Genomic DNA, 20,404 nt, shown 5'->3' on the forward strand with positions numbered 1-20,404 from the left:
CTACATGCTGACCTGCTCAGCTCAAAAGACAAGAAACTCTATTTGCTAATGGCAGGACCTCTCTGAGGCTGCTTGGAAGTTTCTTCTCAATACCAGGGCTTCAGAAACAATAAAAACAACCTTTTTATGATAAGAAAGCAATGAAATGAACTATGAAATTGAATTGAAAACAGTGAAATTTTCATTGACTTTAGGTTTTTAAAAAACTTTTCCTTATTAACCTCAATGAAAGTTCTCCTTAAAGTCATTCCCATCTTTTTGAAGTTTCAACTCAATCTTCTCTCCGCTCTGGAGCAAATTTCACCTGCTAATTTCCAATGAGACCAGCCCTTAAAAACAGACTAGCTTCACCATATGGATTGTAACACTCTAAATTTTCACAGGCAGCAGTGTAATATTGTTTTAATATTTAATTTTGAGATTTACATAATATCTTTCCTCCAAAGAGCTCAATATATTGCAATATCATAAAATTCCTTTTCATATTCAAAGATTATTCTTTATGCATGCAAATACTATATTTAACCAAGGAATAATGCAAATTAGGTGATATGTTCAGAGGAATTGGTGGGCTGGGTAATTCACGTATGGGAAAAGTAGCATCTCTGAGTGTCTTTAATTGTTTGGGAACTTCAAAAATGCCTTAAAATGGACAAACTAGAGGCTTGTGGCGATTGACAGAGTGGTATAGGATTTTTTAAATAAAATTAAGTAACAGCTTGTGTCTGTGTTGCAGGCTCAGGCGATACGTTAGTATTTTACATGCAGTCAGCACAGCAGGCCATATATGAACTGTGTGTAAAATAAATGTCAGATAGAAATGCTGCTGATGCGTGCTGCTGCTACTGCTGCTAAGTCGCTTCAGTTGTGCCCGACTCTGTGCGACCCCAGAGACGGCAGCCCACCAGGCTTCCCCGTCCCCGGAATTCTCCAGGCAAGAACACTGGAGTGGGCCGCCACCTCCTTCTCCAATGCATGAAAGTGAAAAGTGAAAGTGAAGTCGCCCAGTCGCGTCCGACTCCAGTGACCCCATGGACTGCAGCCCACCAGGCTCCCCCGTCCATGGGATCCTCCAGGGCTGATGCGTAGTACAAGGGGAAAGTGCTGCTTCTCCAAACACAGTGAGGAGAGACAGTCGGGCTCCTCGGAGCCACAGAAGGAGCCTGTTCTGGGCACACACATCCCATTCTATCCTCACCCTCTCCATTAACCCCCGGGGACACAGATTTCCCTGCTCTCCTTTCTGGTACCTACTCCTTTCGTGAAGAATGGCCACACTGACATCTGTCATTTATCTTATCTAGATGACATCAGTCCCAAACAAAGGGACTCAGGGCTTTGGAAAGAGAAAAACTGGGGGGAAAAGGCCCAGCAAATTGCTGTCTGGCTCAGGGTACATTATCAGAAATGATGCTCATCTCCCAGTCCATCACACGGTTTGCAAAGTGAGTTTCTATCCCCTGTGTCATTTGCTCATCACACAGCACTAGGAAGCAGGTGTCATTACTCCCATCTTACTGGGGAGAAAGAAGGGACTGTAGCAATTCAATGGATTTGCGTGAGTCACGTGAGGAGCAGAGAGAGGGACCAAGCCCAGGACTCCCCGCCCACTGCACAGCCACCACCATGAGCCCAGGAATCAGGGAAGGTGACTGCCCCATGGTGGGATGAGATGGTACATCATAGCACACTCACCATTTAGGCCTGGGTAGATCAGATTGGCTCCTTGAGTCTATGGGCAAGTCACAGCCAAAAAGTCAAATCCAGAATTGGATTTGATTGCCTCTCATGTGTTCTAGGATTTTCTAGTTATTTGTCAACATTTTTAATATGGATTTTCAGTTTCTAGAATCTGGCAGCACTGGGTATGGCACCACTTGCTGGAGCTGAGTAGGGGCTGCTCCTTTCTCCCCGTCAGTTCCCTGTGGTCTCTACTCCTCCCCTCTGTCTGGCCCTGGGTGGCTCCTCTCCATTACCTTCCTGGCCTCGTGGGTCTTTGAGTGTGCTCTCTCTGGCTTAGATGCTCCCAAATTTACTGACTTTATTTTACCACACTACAAGTTGATTTTATGGATGTGCTGGTCTGGTTTGTGTCATTTTTCCCAACATTTCCTCCAAGGTCCTCGTCCCCAGTTCTGACACTCTGAGTCTAGTTGGCAGAAAAGATAAGTAAAGTTTGTCATTCACTTTAATTCTGTCTGACAGCTGGATGATCCAGCCATCACTCTGAACCTGGGGCCAGGTGCCAGAGAGTGACTGCAAGAGTTAGTGGTGATAACAACCTCTCTGCAGATTGCTGGGCCACTGCAAGAGAGAGAGCTCCACCTGATCTGGTCTATTTTAAACTCAAGGCAGCTGTATTCAGTGCAAGGCTGCATCCCTAAAGACCTCACGTAAATCTAAGCTTGCATAATTCATGGCCAACCCTGACCAAAGATGATGGACATTTTTTTGACAGCTAAAGTGGCCCAGCTATGTGGCAATAGCTTAGAGGGAGCTTACAACTTACATGGCTCACCATAATGCGATTTTTGATTTGTCCAAGGATAAAATGGCTACAAACCTAAGTATGAAACCCAGAAACATCATTTGCTGGCTGTGAGAGGCTGAGCAAATTTCAAAAGCTCTCTGAACCCAGTTTCTTCATCTGACCCACCTCATTTTTATAAAGAACTTGATAGGGACTTGGCACATTGGAGTTGCTCAAAAATGGTAGTTCTCTGCCACTCTTTATGAGCTGGCTGAGGATCTTACCCTGATCCTTTCCAAGTTATTCAAGATCCTCGAGTAGTCTGACTGTATACCTGACTGGAGTCATCACAGGAGGAGATGGAGGCTCTCTGGATCTCAGGATTCAATAGACCCTTTAGTGTCCCCAGCCATTCTTGTTTCTGATGGAAGAACTATTAATATATCCAATGTGTACCCAGTGGACCAAAATATAACTATAAAATCTCCTTAGATCACAACCTTAGGATCAAGAGAAGTGTATTGGTGACTTTCTCAGATAGAATGATGCCAACCATAACTGTTTTTGTCAGATACAAAAAAATCAACTAACATGAGCTGTCTGCCTCCATTGGGTAGGGCTTATGAGAGTGATGCAATGCAGCATCAATGCAGCATACTTGGGAAGCCCCAAGGAAGAACAGCGTGACAAACCCTGACTCTGTTGGAGAGTAAGAATGGCTCACCCAGCCACCTGTGGTCCATAGCTCCTAAACAAAGGAGGAACCACCCCACAGGAGTGCACCGTACCCAAAAACAGACAATGATGTTCAGAATACTTGCAGCCAACTCGTCCAAACTCTTCCCTCATGTGACCCAAACATCCATTGTCAGGATCCAACTCACCTTGGGAACGATTTGCACCCCTTAACAGTTGCACACCTAGCTCATCTCTCCATCCAGAGGCAGTGGAAGCCTTTAATGGTTCACTGTCACAGAAAAAATTGTGGAAGGTAACCAGGTTGCTCACTGAGGTCCCCTCCCCTCAGCAGGATGGCATTGTCTGGCTCTGGATAACCCCTCTGTGTGTGTAAGCTGTGACATGGGGAGCCCAGAGTCACCATCCACCTTTCAGGGCAGGAAACGGAAGGCAGAGGCAGAATGGATGGCCTACGGACCCTTCTAATCCTAGACTCCTCAAGCCATTTGAAGTCTCTGTCTCCTTATTGGAAAAATTGGGAACAATAACACACAAGCCACAGAGTAATTATGAAGATCAAATGAGTCCATGTATTCCAAAACTATCTACTCAAAAGAGACACAAACATGAATAATAACTATTCTTCACCTACTCCTTAATCAGGACCCACTTAGGAGTCTTCCTTCATTTCAGTTCGGGCTGTTCCAGGAAGGGAACAGATGGTCAACGAACACTTAGCAGTTGACTTAGTGATTGACTCCAGGACTACTCCTGGTCAAATTCTTCACCTGCCAATCTATCTGAAAGTGCAAGTGTTAGTTGCTCAGTTGTGTCTGACTCTTTGCAACCCCATGGACTGTAGCCCACGAGGCTCTTCTGTTCATGGAATTCTCCAGGCAAGAACACTAGCATGGGTAGCCCTTCTCCCAACCTTCTTCCCAACCCAGGGATCAAACCCAGCTCTCCTGTAGATTCTTTACCGTCTGAGCCATCACTCATGACCCAAATAGTAGGAGAGATGTGGCCACAGGTACTGACAAGGGGTCACAACACACCCAGAGATGAGGATAGGGAGGATGAACCGGATCTTGCCAGACTGGAAGAGCTCTGGGGTGCCTTGGAAAGGGGACAGAAATGTCATGACTTCTTGGTGATACAGCGGTTCATCTACCTCATCCCTTAACAGATCTGAGTGAGTCACTAGGAATCTTTTGATGGTATTAGTCTCTCTTTCATGTTTTATAAAATCTGGAGCTCCCATTCATGTTCTTAAAGTCCTCTTGCAGAGGTACAGGCTCAAGTGTTTATTTTTAAAATTCTTGTCTTTTTAGACAGATTATCTTTTGGTTGAAAATAATTTGCATTCACGTGTGGATTCACCAAAGCAGCATATTGTTTCTTATCCTATGGATAAGAAATCACTGGTTAACCTGATCTTTATTTTATAGTACCCATATGCCATGAAGAAGCAGTTGCAGCTTTATCTCATCGATCATAAACTTTCTGACACCCTAATTCCAGGATTCCCAAAGAGAAGTCATTGATTGGATGGTGACAGTGGGACTATGACTACAAAGTCAGGAAAAATTAAGAATAAAGGGCCCATCAGAGGGGGAACAAAGGACATGAGAAATGCTTCTGGAAGGGCCAATGGGTGAGGATAAAGATAAATATTTTGAACACTGGTAATGCAGGGTCCCTTGTAGGAGCCCTGGTCTCTCGGCCCCACAAGCCTGGGAAGGTGCAGATGGCAAGACAAGCAGATGGGCAGGTTCGGGAATAGCAGGGTAAGGGAAGGGAGGGGCAGAAATCAAAGCAAACCAATATAAGTGGCAGGTTTGTTCACACATGCTTAGAGAGAGAAAAGACAGCCAAGCCCAGCGTAACATGACAGCCTGGCAGGATTATTATTCCCAGAAGCTGGGACACTAAAATATTTCAGCCAGTTTTCTGCCTTAAACTCTCCAAGGGAAATACTGCTAACAAAGGCTGCCCATGTTACGTGCTCATCATGATGCAGAAATTACCATTTCCTTCTCTTTGGCTAAGACAGGCTGTCACAACCTTTGTCTCCATGGCACTGGGGCTGTGGTCACCAGCTGGAGGCTTCCACACTTCCACTCTTATTTTCTCACTACACACGTATGCATGTAAACACGTGACCACACGCATACATACAAACACGCACACACGAACACACACATGCTCTCAGCAACAACGCAGCCATCTGGACAGCCATGCTCTCTGATGACACCTTTTTTTCTTCTCCATTCTGACAGCTTAAACCCAAGAATCATCTGCCATCAAAGATGCCTGGTATTAAAAGAGGCAGAACAAGTCTCAGGACTGGGGGGAGGGGGTGATGAGGAGTAGGAAAGGATGGAGAAGGATAGAAGAGTTCAAGAATTGGGAGCTACGTGGAAGGACAGAGAACCCAGCCTGCTATTCCACTAACAAGCTACGCTTTTACAATTTGCTGATTGAGAAAAATCCATAATTCCAAGTACGATCATGGTCCACTGCTTATGATTCTCATCATTGTCTATAAGAGATGATCTTAACGTCCCCTTTGCAGCCTTGAACCTTCCCCCCAGGGGGGACATTGCTCATTTCTCTCTATTTCCTTTGGTCTTTACTGCATGAGTACAGCATATGATGCTTGGGATACACCACCTTGCAGCTCTGCACTTTGTGTCTACGCCCTGGAAATTTTTCAGTTAATGAGTTTCATGGGAGGAACAATGGTGCCCAAGTGTCATTATATCCCTCACAGTGTCTAATCCACAGCTTGGCACACAGTAGATGCTGAATAACTGCCTCAATAAAGAGGGAATAAATAAATAAATGAGTGAGAAGGCAATGGCACGCCACTCCAGTACTCTTGCCTGGAAAATCCCATGGACAGAGGAGCCTGGTAGGCTGCAGTCCATGGGGTCGCTAGGAATAGGACACGACTGAGTGACTCCACTTTCACTTTTCACTTTCATGCATTGGAGAAGGAAATGGCAACCCACTCCAGTGTTCTTGCCTGGAGAATCCCAGGGACGGGGGAGCCGGGTGGGCTGCCGTCTATGGGGTCTCACAGAGTCGGACACGACTGAAGTGACTTAGCAGTAGCAGAGTGAATACATGAATGGACTGATTAAATGGATTTTAAAAAATGGATTGTTGCAAGAGGTGTGAAATGTAATAAAAAGAAAAGGTCAGAAGAGCAAAAGACTTGGAAATAGAGAAGAGAAGAAAATGTGTTCTGAGCTATGCAGTACAGGGATGTACTGGCCATCAGGATCGATCTATTATAAACTGTCTGAAGTCTCTATAACAGTGCAGCATTCATCTGAGCACGCTGTAAAGGAGAGTGCACTCTTGAGTTACATGGGTTTAATTGAAAAATAATCTATGAAGGCAATACTGACAAGATTTCCGGGAAGTTGCTTTCATTGGGTTTTCTAAGAAAGCAACACTGGTGTTCTCAAGATCGTACAGTGCTTCTGCCCATTCACCCACCTACCCATCCATCCATCTGTCCATCCATCCTTCCAAGGATGGTCCTTGAGCCCTAGCTGAATGTGCAGAGCACTGGGTCCATGCTAGCCTGAGTATACATCTTTGTTTTTGTACCAGGCACAGGAAAAGCCCTCAGAATCCAGCTCACTCTCACAGGTGAAACCCTACCTCTCCATGGTCTCAAATGCCCATCACCTGATACCTTCACTCCTGGAAGGAGGCCTGGGTGCAGACTAACGGGTTGGATGTGGCTGCAGCTTTGCTCCTGCACAGAAGTGGCCCAAGTGTCAGCCCCACAGACAGACAAAAGGGGCATAGACGCCTCCAGACTTACCAGCTTGGTTTGTGGTGATGTTGACAGAGACGTGCTGTGGGGGAAAGGGACTCTTGCTGGAGACCCCATTGACAGCCTGGATGTCAAAGGTATACGGGGTATGGGCCCACAGGCTGCTGATGGAGACGCGGCACTCAGTCAGGCCCAGCTGCCTGGGCACAAACTCCACGTTGTCGTCACAGCGGGAGCAGCTCCGGCGGTCTGCCCGGCACTTCTTACAGATGATGTTGTAGGTCACGTCATCCCGCCCACCCGTCTCCCGAGGAGGGTGCCACTCCAGAATGATGGATGTCTCATTGACGATGGAGATGACATTGCGGGGACCGGATGGGACACCTGCAGGGAGACAAAGAAAGGCCCAGTGAGGCCGGGTGGAAGCTTGGCCAGCTTCTCTCCATCCCTCTTTGGTGTGATCCCACCCTCCTCACATACACATATCTCCTCTCTTCCCTCAACTCCAAACAACCATGTCCCAATCCTTTCTGAGAAAAACTGACAGATGGAGATGACAACCTGTTGCCAGCTCCCCTTTTAGTCATCCCAGTGAGGCTTTTCTTCTCTGAATCATGTCTGCCAAGGGAGAGGAGGATGGAGGTCTTGGATACAAGCCCTTTTGTTCTCAGGACTCAGCTGCATCCTCCAGGCAGCTTTAGCATCAGTGACATGTATGTATATTGGACTCTTATTGGATTCCATGTCTCTTCTTAACTTGTGGAGAACTCAAGTGTTGGAGGACAGGACTCAACATATTCAGGCATCTTGCATACAGTCTCACACAACCTGGGATCTATGTGGTATGTGCATGGCAGTGGGAGTGTTTCTCTGCAGGATGGGCTTCCAGAACACCTGGAGAAATGAATATTCACATTGTACAAGCTGTGGTTCAAGAAGCCATGTTGGGTAGGAGATTCACACAGCCACTGTTTCTTACCCCATAATACAAGAAGAGCATAGCGGTTTGTCCCAGACACTCTGCTAGCTACCAGAGCTGGTCTTAAGCTGATACGGCACTCCAAACATTGGTGGTCAGATCTTTTCATGGAAAACAAGAGATCTGAACAGACCGTCTCTCCTACAAACCAGTCAGGCTCACTGGGACTCAAGGAGGGCAGCCTCTTTCCTCCGGACAGCTCCATCCATGGCTGCTGTTCACACACCTGCAAAGGCTGAGATGCCTTGTTGCAAAACTCTAGAAAGCTTGGTCCCTAGTAGGAGAGCAGAATGCTGCTAAATTCATGGCTGCAGTCCTGAGCATTTTGAGATCCAGTTGGAGAATCTCCTGCCTAAGAACAGAATGGACCATAGCCTCTGGTTCCCAGGATGGGTTCTGCTTACCCTCAGTATCCATCTGATGGAAACAGACTCTGCCTGGAAGCCCCTTTTCTGAATGGCAGGCCTGTGGGAGCCACTGCTCTGGATAGTAATGCATTCAGAATTCACGCACGTGACTGTCGCCAGCTGAACGGAGACATGTGTAAAGAGGTTCATGCTGGAGACAAGAATCAAATGCCAACACATAGAATGAGGGAATAACAACAAGGTCGGGGGGCACCAGGGAAGGATTCTGTGTTGAATCAGTCAACAGCAAGCAGAGAGAGCAGAAAGCAAATATTAAATCGGATTCTATTAAAACATGAAAGAAAATCAGTACTGTACTATATAAAGCCCATTAGACCTGAGCTAAAGCATAGTTTTCATGCATGCTTGTGACAGGGCAGGATTCATGAAGCATTTTTACTGAGGTCTTGCAAATAGCATTCAAGAATTCCCCACCCATCTGACCAGGGATAAACATCCATCTCTTTTGAAATCAGTGCACAGCTAGCATTGGGCAGGCATTGGGGATCGCCCTAGGTGGACTTCTATTGGTCATGGCCAGGCTTGTCTCACACCACATTCATCATTAATGCCCATATTGGCCAGTGCCTGTCTTAGACATGTCTGTTTGCTCGGACGGATGAGACTCAGACCACAAGCTCCCTGTGGTGAATGCCATCGCTGTCTGACTCATTGTCACAGCAGATAGCCTAGCCTCAGCCACAGGCCACTGTTTCTCATAGTCAGAAAAATTACATTTACCAAGCACTTATTCCATGCCAGGCGTGGGGTAAATCCTTTAACCATATTATCTTGCTGCATCCTGTGGCATCCTCTGGTTATCACTCAAAAAGCAGCCTTGGGCGGAGGGGCAGAGACAGTACTGTTAGGGAGAGTGACCATTCACCCCTCCCATCCTTTGGAGATGGCCCCCCACACACACCCTGATTCCAGTTACCTCCTCTTGTCCTTGAACTTCAACTTCATCCTCTCCCCTGACTCTACTTTCTCTACCTAAATTTGCATAAGTCATAGCCACTTAAAACCCAAACATGGTCACCTGGCATATCTTTCTCTATGTTGAATGTCCCCTCTTCACTCTCCAGCCAAGCTTCCCCAAAGTGGAGTCACACATCATACAGGCTCTCCTCTCTCCGTGTTCAACCACCTGCAGTCTGGTTTCTCCCCCACTCCTCTTTCATGCCTGCCCCCCCTTTTTTTTGGACAGGGGTAGGGTGGTGTGGGGGGTTCCCTACTTGACAAATCCAGAGAATTTGGTCCTTACTTCCTAACATACTTTGTGGTCACTGGCCAGAACATGGGGACCCAACACACAGTTCGTCAGCGGCATCTCCTTTCCTCAGATCTTTTCCTTCCTCTGTATCTCTATCACTTCACAAAAATGGGTTCCACCAATTTTCCTTCCCTAAAGCAAAGCCTCTAATCAATCCTTCAATCGCTTTCCATATCTCCCATCTATTCTCATCCACCAGGGTGTGCCTTTCAAAATGTACATGGGATCATATCATTCTCTGCTCAAATACCAGTTATTTAAAAGTTTACCCTCCTTTCCATGTCCTTCAAGTCCCCATATGGACTTGCTGCTCTTGATTTCATCTCTGGGTCATACTGTGACCAACAGGAAGTTCCTGCCACGTCCTGTGCACACTGAACTCACTTCACATCCCTAAGCCTCTGCACTGCATTCTCTCCTTTGTCCGGAATTCTTCTCCTTCTATCTACTCGAGGAACTCTTGCTCACCCTTCCAGATCCAGCACATTTCACTAGGAGACTTCCCTGATGCTCACAGTCACACACCTCCCCTCTGGGCTTCTATAAGCTCATTTCTGGCTGTGTAACTCAGAATCGTATGGAGGTGAGAGTTGGACCATGAAGAAGGCTGAATACCGAAGAATTGATGCTTTTGAACTGTGGTGCTGGAGAAGACTCTTGAGAGTCCCTTGGACAGCAAGGAAATCAAACCAGTGAATCCTAATGGAAATCAAACCTGAATACTCACTGGAAGAACTGATGCTGAAACTGAAGCTCCAATACTTTGGCCACCTGATGTGAACAGCCAGTTCACCCTAAAAGACCCTGATTCTGGGAAAGATTGAAGGCAAAAGGAGAAGAGGGAGGCAGAGGATGAGATGGTTGGATGGCATCACCAATTCAATGGAAGTGAACTTGGACAAATTCCAGGAGATGGTGAGGTACAGGGAAGCCTGGCATGCTGCAGTCCATGGGGATGCAAAGAGTCACACACGACTTAACAACTGAACAACAACACAGAATCCACCATCACACTGTGATGGGCTCTTCCTAGGCATCCTCACCACACTATGGCCTCCTGGTGAGCAGGGCCTGGTAGCTGGTTTGTCTCCATGATTCCCATGTCCAGCACTCGGCCTGGGGGAGGCCCCATTCTACCAGTTTTCGACCTCTGCTCAGTGTGCAAGGCTGTAGGTCACACGTGTGCACCCCTCTCCAGCATGAGACAGATGCCCTGCGGTGGGGCTGAGGGAACATGCAGGAGCAGTGAGGACCCTGTTGTGCCCCTGAGTGGTAGAGTGAAGTGAAAGTCGCTTAGTAGTGTCTGACCCATTGCGACCCCATGGACTATACAGTCCTTGAATTCTCTAGGCCAGAATACTGGAGTGGGTAGGCTTTCCCTTCTCCAGGAGATCTTCCTGACTCAGGAGTTGAATCCAGGTCTTCTGCATTGCAGGCAGATTCCTTACAGACTGAGCCACCAGAGAAGCCCAAGTGGTAGAGGTTTTGGTGAAACGCAAGTGGCAGAAGAGAAACTGAACCATCCCTGATCCATCTGTGTCCCTGGAAGCTGAGAAGACCCACCCTGGTCGATACTTTTTCCATGTCTGTTCATTTGCTTCCCGTTCAAGAAGAAAAGCAGTGGGTTTCTGCGAATGATGAATTTTTCATGTTTATTTAAAATAGCCTCCATATGAAGCAAGCACGTCTCATCCATGGCTGCGCTCCAGGGCACATGCATCTGTGGGCCATGAACGGGGGTCTCTGGGAGCCATGGTTATTGAGTCCAGGGCTACACAAATCTGAATCCTTTCCTTCCAAGATCAGGAGCAGACTCTAATGGCCCTCCCTGGAGAGCAGACTCAGACAGCCAGGAGAACCTGAACACTATCTTGTGGTCTCAGAAGCCAGCATGGTGCCTGCGTTCACAGCATACCCTTATGGAGGTCGCCCAGATCTGGGCCACCAACAACTACTAGAACCCCATTCATTATTTATTTGTTTACTCACTCACTCTTTAAATAAATACTCCTGCCTATTGTGGGCACTTGGGAGATAGGATAAAGCAAAGCAGATGAGCTTCTGCTCCCATGGAGTTTACACTGGTGGGGGTGGGGGAGAGACAGAAAAGAATAGAGAAATAAAGAGATAAAGGACACAGAGATAAAGGAGATGAAGGAAATAAAGCTGCCCCTAGGCTCAGATTGCCTCCCTGCAATGCTTCACACCTGACCCTTTTCCTATGAGGAACCCTTCCAGGACAAGCAAGCCAAGCCCAGTGTCTGGGCAGCTAAAACAATGATGGTTCCCAAGTCCTGCATTGTCCTGATGACAAGGACGCATTTCTGCAAGTATGTAGCTTGGATCCTCCTGTGTCTGGACAAAGAGTCTGACCACAGCAGAGCTGGCCTCCAGATAAATCTTCCTAAAGGAAATGTCAGGGCCACTTCCTACTCATCTAGGCTATAGCCCCTTGTTTGGGGTCCTCCCCTGTAGAGAGAATTTGTCTAGCACCAGGTCCCCAGCAACATCCTTAGGAAGGAGGCCAACTGAAACCAGCAAAAAAAAAAAAAAAAAAAAAAACTTTAAAAGGGGGAGTGGAGAGGGAACCAGAGAGAGAAGAAAATTTGCTTTATCCGTCCTCAGAAGCCCTCAGGAAGTGCGCTGGCAGGGCTCAGAGCCAGGGTCTCCTTGTCTAAGCTCCCTGCTCTCTCGTCCGCGTCCTCGTTTTTCCTAATTACATACAGACAGGCTTTTTGAAGCCTCTCTGATCTGTTGCCACGGTTACTACTGATGAAAGCTTCCTGCTAAAAGGGCTAGGAAAACTCAGTCCTTTTAAAGGATGGGAAAACTGCTGAGCTGTGATTCTCTGGGTGGGAGGAACACAGTGGATTCTGGACTGTGGGGATGGGTCTCCAGGGTCTTCCAGGATGGGCCTGAGAGCTTAGCTCTGCCCACATGAAGCACGGATGGCACTGGGAATTCAGAAAGTTAGGCAGAATTTATCCTTCTAGAGCCATAAGCTACCCCAAGTGTTGTCACACTGAGATGGAATCTCCTGCTTCTTAATGTGTTTTGGGCCAGATGAATTTTTTTTAAAGATTTGAGAGACAGAGTGGGTGGGAAAGAGTAGGTGAGTTTATTTGTATAAAGCTGGAAATAAGAGCACTCTTGAGTAATCAGAGATGAAATATGCTTAAGATAGGTAAGCCTCAAAAGCCAGTTTTATCAGGAATCTTAAAAAAGCCAACATCTAGTTTCAGAATTTAGATGTGAATTTCTGGCTGGTCCAAAGTACAGAACAGGCAATGTCCAGCTCACTGTGCATTGCTGTTGCCAGGGTTTGTGTCCTCATTTCCCTCACCATGGAGAGCAGGTGAAGATGACAATCACAGGAAGGTGATGTACTCCTGGGAGCCCCCTTGTGCAGGCTGGAATTGGACTCCTCTGCCTAAGGCCAGAGATGAGGTCCTCCCTTGCTTGTGAATGACCCCTTGAAGAATCTGATGAAAGCAACAAAGCTTTTCCTGATAAAAATGAACATGTATTTGAACATATATGCATGTTTTCAGAGACTCTGAGGGATCTCTGAAACCAACCAACAAACCTCTTAAATGTTTTCAGCAACAAAATTAAAAATATATATATTCTCTTGTTGGCAAAGCTTAGGAACGTGAACTTCTAAGCCTTAAATTATCTCATCTGAAAAATGGTAGTTTTGAAGATTTAATGAGATAATAAGTCCAAGGGTTTAGCTGTGTGGCTGGTACACAGAAAAACTCAGTTAATGTCAGCTCCTATTAGTATTAGTATTGTCATTATTGGATGACCTGGAATCCTGACCCTCTCATCAAACTAAGGCTACTCTAGTTCAGTCACTTATTCCTTGAGCAGAGATCCTGATGCCCAGACCTGTGCAGGCAGCCATAAAGATATAGAGGTTATAGCCCATAATGTTGGGGAATCCATATGTTTATTACTGAGACAAGATCCCTTACCTATGGAGTACTGGGAATTGTGGACACATTTAGCTAAGGATCAGAGCAAGTGATCCAGACACAAAGAGTTACAGACAGATGCTTGAGGAATGGTAAGATCAATGCATGACAAATTTTTTGAGATGTTGTCTGGGCATCTTGCCCACAAGATTGGAGCTGTACTTGGGTAGAGGCATCTTGAAACCTATTTGCTCTAATCTATGCCCTCTGGACCACCTAACCCTTATAAGCACCCCCTAGGCAGAGGCCTAGTCTTGGGCATGGGGCTACGTCTCCAGCACGGTTCTACACTTTTTGTCTTTGGGGCTTAAAATCTCTGTGTGCACTTATACATCTGCTTCCTGGCCTCCCAAAAGGCAGTCTGACTTTGGCACAGTATCTGGTCTTGCTTGTTCTCCTTCTTCCTGTGGACAGGGAAATCCCTCTTTTATACTTCTAGAGTAAACTGTGTCTTCTACTCAATATTATTTTAGGAGAAAGGATTGAAATAGGGTCTATGAATGAGCCAGAAAGGACATGGGAATCTCAAAGCTCTGAGATGCAGAGGTAGTGTTCTCATGGCTAAGAAGAGTCAAGATTGTGGTTTGGAAAACTAACTGCATATTGTAATGTGAGTTGAGGGTTAAGAAGGGATAGAAAGGGAGATCAGAAAATAACATCATAGACAGGGGTGGCAAAAAAAAGTGTGTTGTGAGGGGCCAGGAAGACATGTGAGGAGCAGGACCAGATGGGTTATCAAAAATGATAGTACTATCAGGACATCTCTACTCATGGCCCACTGTGACATACCTACTTTAAGAAGTTGTGTCTGAGTGATTAGAAGGCTTCCTAGAGAAGAATAAAGGTCTTTGAGATTTTATGGAGAAACAGGAGTCAAGGAGAAGAAGCAGACATGGAATTGGGGGCTGTGAAGATCTTAAGAGGTCTTCTATCAAAGCAAAATATGCAGGAAACTAAGTTAGGCTGTTGGTTATGCCTTTGTCCTCAGTACAGAAGATAGGGCTGAAAGCAGAATGGGCTGGAGTGTGACATAAGCCAAAAAGGGGGAGTTTGCAACTGTCAGAAAGCTAGTAGAGTTACCAAGTAAACATGAGGTCAGCTTCATGTTCAATTGTGGTTTCTTCTTTGGGTAACTTGTTATTTGAAAACAATGTCAAAACAAAAAGCCCTCTGTATTCTCTCTGGCTGCCATGTGTAGCTTTGACACTCTTCAGCCTAAGTTCAGCTCTCAGTCTTTCTCTCTGCACTTTTCTTTTCCTCCTAAGGCACCAATTCCTCTTCTATCATTCCTTCACTAGGTGTAGATTTCCTCAGGAAGACTAGACAAGAATGACCACTATGCTAGAGGAAAATGTTGTGATGCAGGGGACCATGCTGGTTCAGCACCTTGGAGAGGGGCATGAGTAGATTTGCTCTCACTCCTTTCACTGGGATTCCCTGGATGGCAGTAAGCAGTTTCTAAAGATCTCTCTCAGGTGCCAATAACACCATAATAATAGGAATCTGTGATAGCAGGGGTTAGAAGGTCTTGTCTTTGGAGGTGGGGTGGGTATATGACTATTTGAGGCCATATCAGGGGACCAAGAGGAAGCTATCAAGAATCTGAAGAAAAGCAGTGGCATCAAGTGGACAGACTGCTGAGGCACACTCCATTCAATAAAGAAACCAAGAGGGGCTTAGGATCTTTGGAAAAAGCAGACCAAGTGTTGGCTATAACTCACGAGTGACAAAGACTAGACAATTGGAACACTGTTTTGCTCAAGGTGAAGATGGTAATATCTCAAGTCCTAAAGTGGCTTTTCCTAAAAGGGAGTCAGTCGTGCTGGGGGCTTGAGGCACAGAACTGGAAAGCTGAGTCCGGTTTGTCTCTTTGCAAGCTCAGGTACACTGGTTACTCCCCTAAGAATGTAGGCTGTCTCTCCTGAGGCAAGGAGGAGAGGACATTGAAACCTGGAGCTGTCGTGTTGCTTTACTTTTCCTAATTGCCCCAGGGGCAATTTTATATTGCTTTGAATGAATTTAAACTAGACCCCAGGGACATGCCTTCCTGTGAACAGACACCTGTGCCATCTGCATGGACATCTGAAGGACAAGGCTTTGATTTGGTTACATGTGTTTGTTTCATACCACTGAGTGACTGATTAATTTCGGTAGTTCGTCTAGAAGATTTCTACAAGGATCATCTGAAAGATCAGAGAGATGGCCGTGGTTTCCATTTTAATAGAGTTCTGCATGGAGTTGTGAATTTCATTTCAACAACAAACCCTACATGCAAAGTACTATCATAGGCATTTTGGTACATAAGTTAATGAAGCCTCATTTTCCCAACATCCCATGAGATAGGAACTATTATCCCCATTTTACATATAAAGAAACTGTAGCTCAGAGACATTAAATAATTTGCCTAAATTATGTGGTGGGTGAGTGCTGGAATCAAGACTTGAGTACAAGCCTGGATGTTCCCATAGCTCCTCCTTAACGACTCCTCCCCTCAGGGTGGAGGCACCTAAGAGTGCAAAGTGCAGGTGTGATGCAAATACAGCCAGGTGCTGGGGGCAGGGGCCGGTCTCTCATGAAGGCAGGAAGCTCTTGTTTCTGAACCATTTTAGTAGCTTCCCTGTAGAAACAGAGCAACCGCAGTTCCAGGGCTGGGCTGAGAATGTCTGCATGTGTTGCTCATTAGGGTCTTGGAAACACTGGGCCTGTACTCAGGCAATTCCCCTAATCATAACAGTTAGTAATAAGAAGAAACGACCAGTCAAAACAAGGAGGGACCCTGCTGAGAGGGATTTCAGGAGCATTAAAAAACCCAGTGTTACACATTTCTCCAAACACCAATGTTTGCAGAAAGTATTTCTTGTTTCACTTGCCTCAATGGAGCTAATTGTGTGGGAGAGAGGGGGTGGATTCACTTTCTGGGAAAAGAGCCCCTTCTCCCTGACCTAAATTGAAGCCTGAGCATCTAGGTTTCTCCAGGGCTGCAGAAGCCCTTGGAGGATGGCTGAGGCCCCTGCCTTCCTAAGGAAGTGCATCCCAGCAGGAAGGGCGTATGACCATCTGTGTCACTGCCTGTGGGGGCAGGAGGCTGAATCTTCTATTTGTGGCCCCAAGTGAGGCCAGAGAGAGGGAAGTTTGGATAGAATGTCCCCTGCAGATTTCCTGGGGACACTTCAATCAAGGAGAGACAAAAGTCATGTCATCGTAAAGACCTGGTCTTCAAGACCTCCTCTCTCGCCCTGAAATGAGGCCTCAGGGCTTTCTGAAATGGTGAAAGATGTGCTGGAAAATTGGGCTGAGTGCCAGCTTTGTGACTTTAGGCAGGTTACTTGCATACTCTGAGTCTAATCTTTCACTCCTGCCAGAAATCCCTGTCCATCCATCCACCTTCCAGCAGAGAAACAATTACATGTACACACCTGTGCAGTGAATAGAAGACACTGTCTGGGACATTTGACATGAAGGCCCTCTGAAGACATCTTCCTGCTTACGACTTCTGAGGCCCTAGACAGACTTCCTTTATGGGATTTACCAGGTTTAAAACTAAACATGCAAAAAACTAAGATCATGGCATCTAGTCCCATCACTTCATGGCAAATTGAGGGGGAAGAATGTAAACAGTGACAAACTTCATTTTCTTGGATTCCAAAATCAGTGCATGGTGACTGCAGCCACAAAAGTAAAAGATGCTTGCTCCTTGGAAGAAGAGCTATGACAAGTTTAGATAACGTATAAAAAGCAGAGATATCACTCTGCCGACAAAGGTCCATATAGTCAAGGCTATGGTTATTCCAGTAGTGAAAGTTATTCCAGATGTGAGTGTTGAACCATTAAGAAGGTTGAGCACTGAAGAACTGATGCTTTCAAATTGTGCTGGAGAACACTCTTGAGAATCCTTTGGATAGCAAGGAGATCAAATCAGTCAATCCTAAAGGAAATCAACCCTAAATATTCACTGGAAGGACTGATGCTGAAGCTGAAGCTCCAATACTTTGGCCACCTGATGCATAGAGCTGGCTCACTGGAAAAGACCCTGATGCTGGGAAAGATTGAGGGCAAGAGGAGAAGGGGACACAACAGACAATGAGATGGTTGGATGTCATCACTGACTCAATGGACATGAGTTTGAGCAAACTCCAGGAGATAGTGAAGGACAGGGAAGCCTGGCATGCTGCAGTTACTGCAGTGGCATGATTTAGTGACTGAACCACAAAGCTTGTCTACAGGGCTCCTACCCAGGTTAGGGAAGGCTGGACCCCCCTAGACCCTGCTCATGGCATCTCTGAATCAAGTATCCCCTTATGGTCCCCCAGATCTTCCTCCTGAAAGATCCATACACTAGGCCAGATCCTGCCAGGCACACTCCAAGGTGTTTGCTGTCACCAGAGGCGACAGTCTAAGCCAGAGTTTTCTTGAAGTCAAAAGACTTTAGGACATACACCAGTCTTTGGCACAACAGAAAGATAGACCCTACTTTGGCAAAGCCTCCCACAGAGCAACATGTTTTGGAACATCATTTCTAATTGGTACCAACTCAGACCCTGAACCACCCCAGTTTAGCATGTCCTGACTCAGCCCAGAGCTTGGTAATTCCCCCCATGCTGGTGCAAGTGTGGAGGCTGAGATCAGGAAAGAAATCTAGAGCAAGGAAATGGATGCTATGGGTCTTGAGATATGGTTGGTAGCCACTGGGCCAAGGCCTGTCAAGGATGAGGGTCACATACATGATGGAAGCCTTACAGGTAAAGCACCTCAGCTCCCTCAAACTCTCTGTAGCACACAGCCTACTGTGAGCTCTCAAATACTAGATACTAAGGGAGAAGGAGTTGGACACGACTGAACGACTTCCCTTTCACTTGTCACTTTCATGCATTGGAGAAGGAAATGGCAACCCACTCCAGTGTTCTTGCCTGGAGAATCCCAGGGACGGGGGAGCCTGATGGGCTGCCATCTATGGGGTCGCACAGAGTCGGATACGACTGAAGCAACTTAGCAGCAGCAGAAGCAGCAGCAGCAAAGGGAGAAGGGCATGGATTTTCCAAGGTAGTTTTTAAAATACTATATCCATCTGGGCCAGACTGGACAAGCCCCTACTGCATGTGCGGAGCTGGAGAGGGAGGCAGTAGCTGGGATGAGGTCTCAAGGCTACTGCATGATTAGCAGTCATCTCTCCTCACCATCCCCAGAGAGAGGGTGGTACCCACGAAGGAGTCTTGCATCTCCACAATTCTTCACAAATAACTAAAATCCCTTTCACTGTGTGACAGAATTTTTCCAGTTGTCATAATTCTCCATCATTTTTAGACACTGTATAACAGGAAGGCATCAAAACAATAGCTGGGAAGAGACTATGGGTTACATAGTAATGGGTTATTCATTTAGTTTTCTCTAGGAAAACACAGAAGATAAAGAAGAGTTTTCAAAACAAATTTCAGATTTGCTATTATTCCCCTGGGGCTTCCCAGATGGCACGGTGGTAAAGAATCCACCTGCCAATGCAGGAGACACAGGAGACGCATGTTCAACCCCTGGATCAGGAAGATCCCCTGTGTGAGGAAATGGCAACCCACTCCAGTACTCTTCCCTGGAGAACCCCATGGGCAGAGGAGCTTGATGGGCTGCAGCCCATGGGGTCACGAAGAATCTGACATGACTGAGTGAGCATACACACAGAAGAATCTCCCAGCACCGCCCTATGTGGTTCTAAAAGAGACTCGTGTTGCCTCTTTCTGGGTGTACAAAAAGGCCCAGGATCCTAAGACAACAATTCAAGGTCAAGGGAACAAAAAGAAAAGTTGAAAAAGGCAGGTATACCTCCCAGAAAGGTATGGGTCATCCAAAATCAAGTCCTGATTCTGACATGTCTCATTTTTGGCATGGGAAGGAATCCTGGAGGTTAGAGTGTATCCCTGGTGGTGAATGCCCTCTACTGTCCCTACCTGGTTGGCCAACTTCTGTTTGATTCCTCCGGTGATGGGAAGCTCACTATTCCCACCACCAGGAAGTCCTTTGCTAACAGTAATCATAACCTCTTTGAAAAATATAATGAAAAAAACTACCTATTCACAATAGCCACAAATCCCATAAAATTCATACGATTAAATCTCACAAGGCTTGTGTAATGCTTGTATGAAGACAACTATAAAACTTTACTTAAGGATATAAAAGAAGACTTGAACACACGCTCCTGGATGAAGAGATGCAGATCATAAAGATGACAGTCATTTCCAAAGTAACCCATTTATTCAATGCTTTCCCAGTCCCAATGTAATAGGATTGATTAATGAGTTGTGCCAAGCTGATTTCAAAGGTCATCTTGCAGATAAAAATTTTTAAGAGTTGGCAAGACATTTTGATAATGAATAATATGTACAGACTTCTTTTACCAGTTGTTGAAATATATGACAAAGCTACTACCTTTAGAACAGCTTAGAACTGGTGCCAGAAAAGACTAAACAATCAATGCTAAGAAATAAAGATGAGTACAGACAGGCACTTAGTCTGTAACCAAAGAGGCATTTCACTAACATTTTGGATGGAGCTGATGGGATGCTATTTTTAATAAGAGAAATAAGAATACCGATATCACGTCTTACACAAAGCAAGTTTTAGATGAAGGAAGGAGCTAAAAATAAACACCATGTAAAGAACTAAAATCAAATGAGAGTGTTTTTATATCTTAAAGTGGGGAAGACATACACAAAACCCAGGAAAAAAGTCAAGACTCAAATCCCCCAAACCAGAAATTTAAAAAAAGGTCAAGTTTAAGCTCAAAAATTAAAAATCTCAAAAATGCCAAAAAGGTATTCATAAATAGAGTTAAAAATAAG

At 45.8% G+C, this 20,404-nt stretch overlaps 1 protein-coding gene across 1 annotated transcript in view; it reads right to left on the reverse strand.

Annotated features, from left to right (window-relative positions):
* EPHB1 (EPH receptor B1) overlaps window positions 1-20,404 on the reverse strand; it is a 462,907-nt gene that overhangs the window by 122,026 nt on the left and 320,477 nt on the right. The window contains exon 5 of the mRNA XM_070794456.1: window positions 6,990-7,325. Coding sequence (XP_070650557.1) covers window positions 6,990-7,325 — 336 coding nt within the window. The remainder of the gene's footprint in view (window positions 1-6,989; window positions 7,326-20,404) is intronic.

This window comes from Bos indicus, chromosome 1, assembly GCF_029378745.1.
Source record: "Bos indicus isolate NIAB-ARS_2022 breed Sahiwal x Tharparkar chromosome 1, NIAB-ARS_B.indTharparkar_mat_pri_1.0, whole genome shotgun sequence".
NCBI classification, from domain to species: Eukaryota; Metazoa; Chordata; class Mammalia; order Artiodactyla; family Bovidae; genus Bos; species Bos indicus.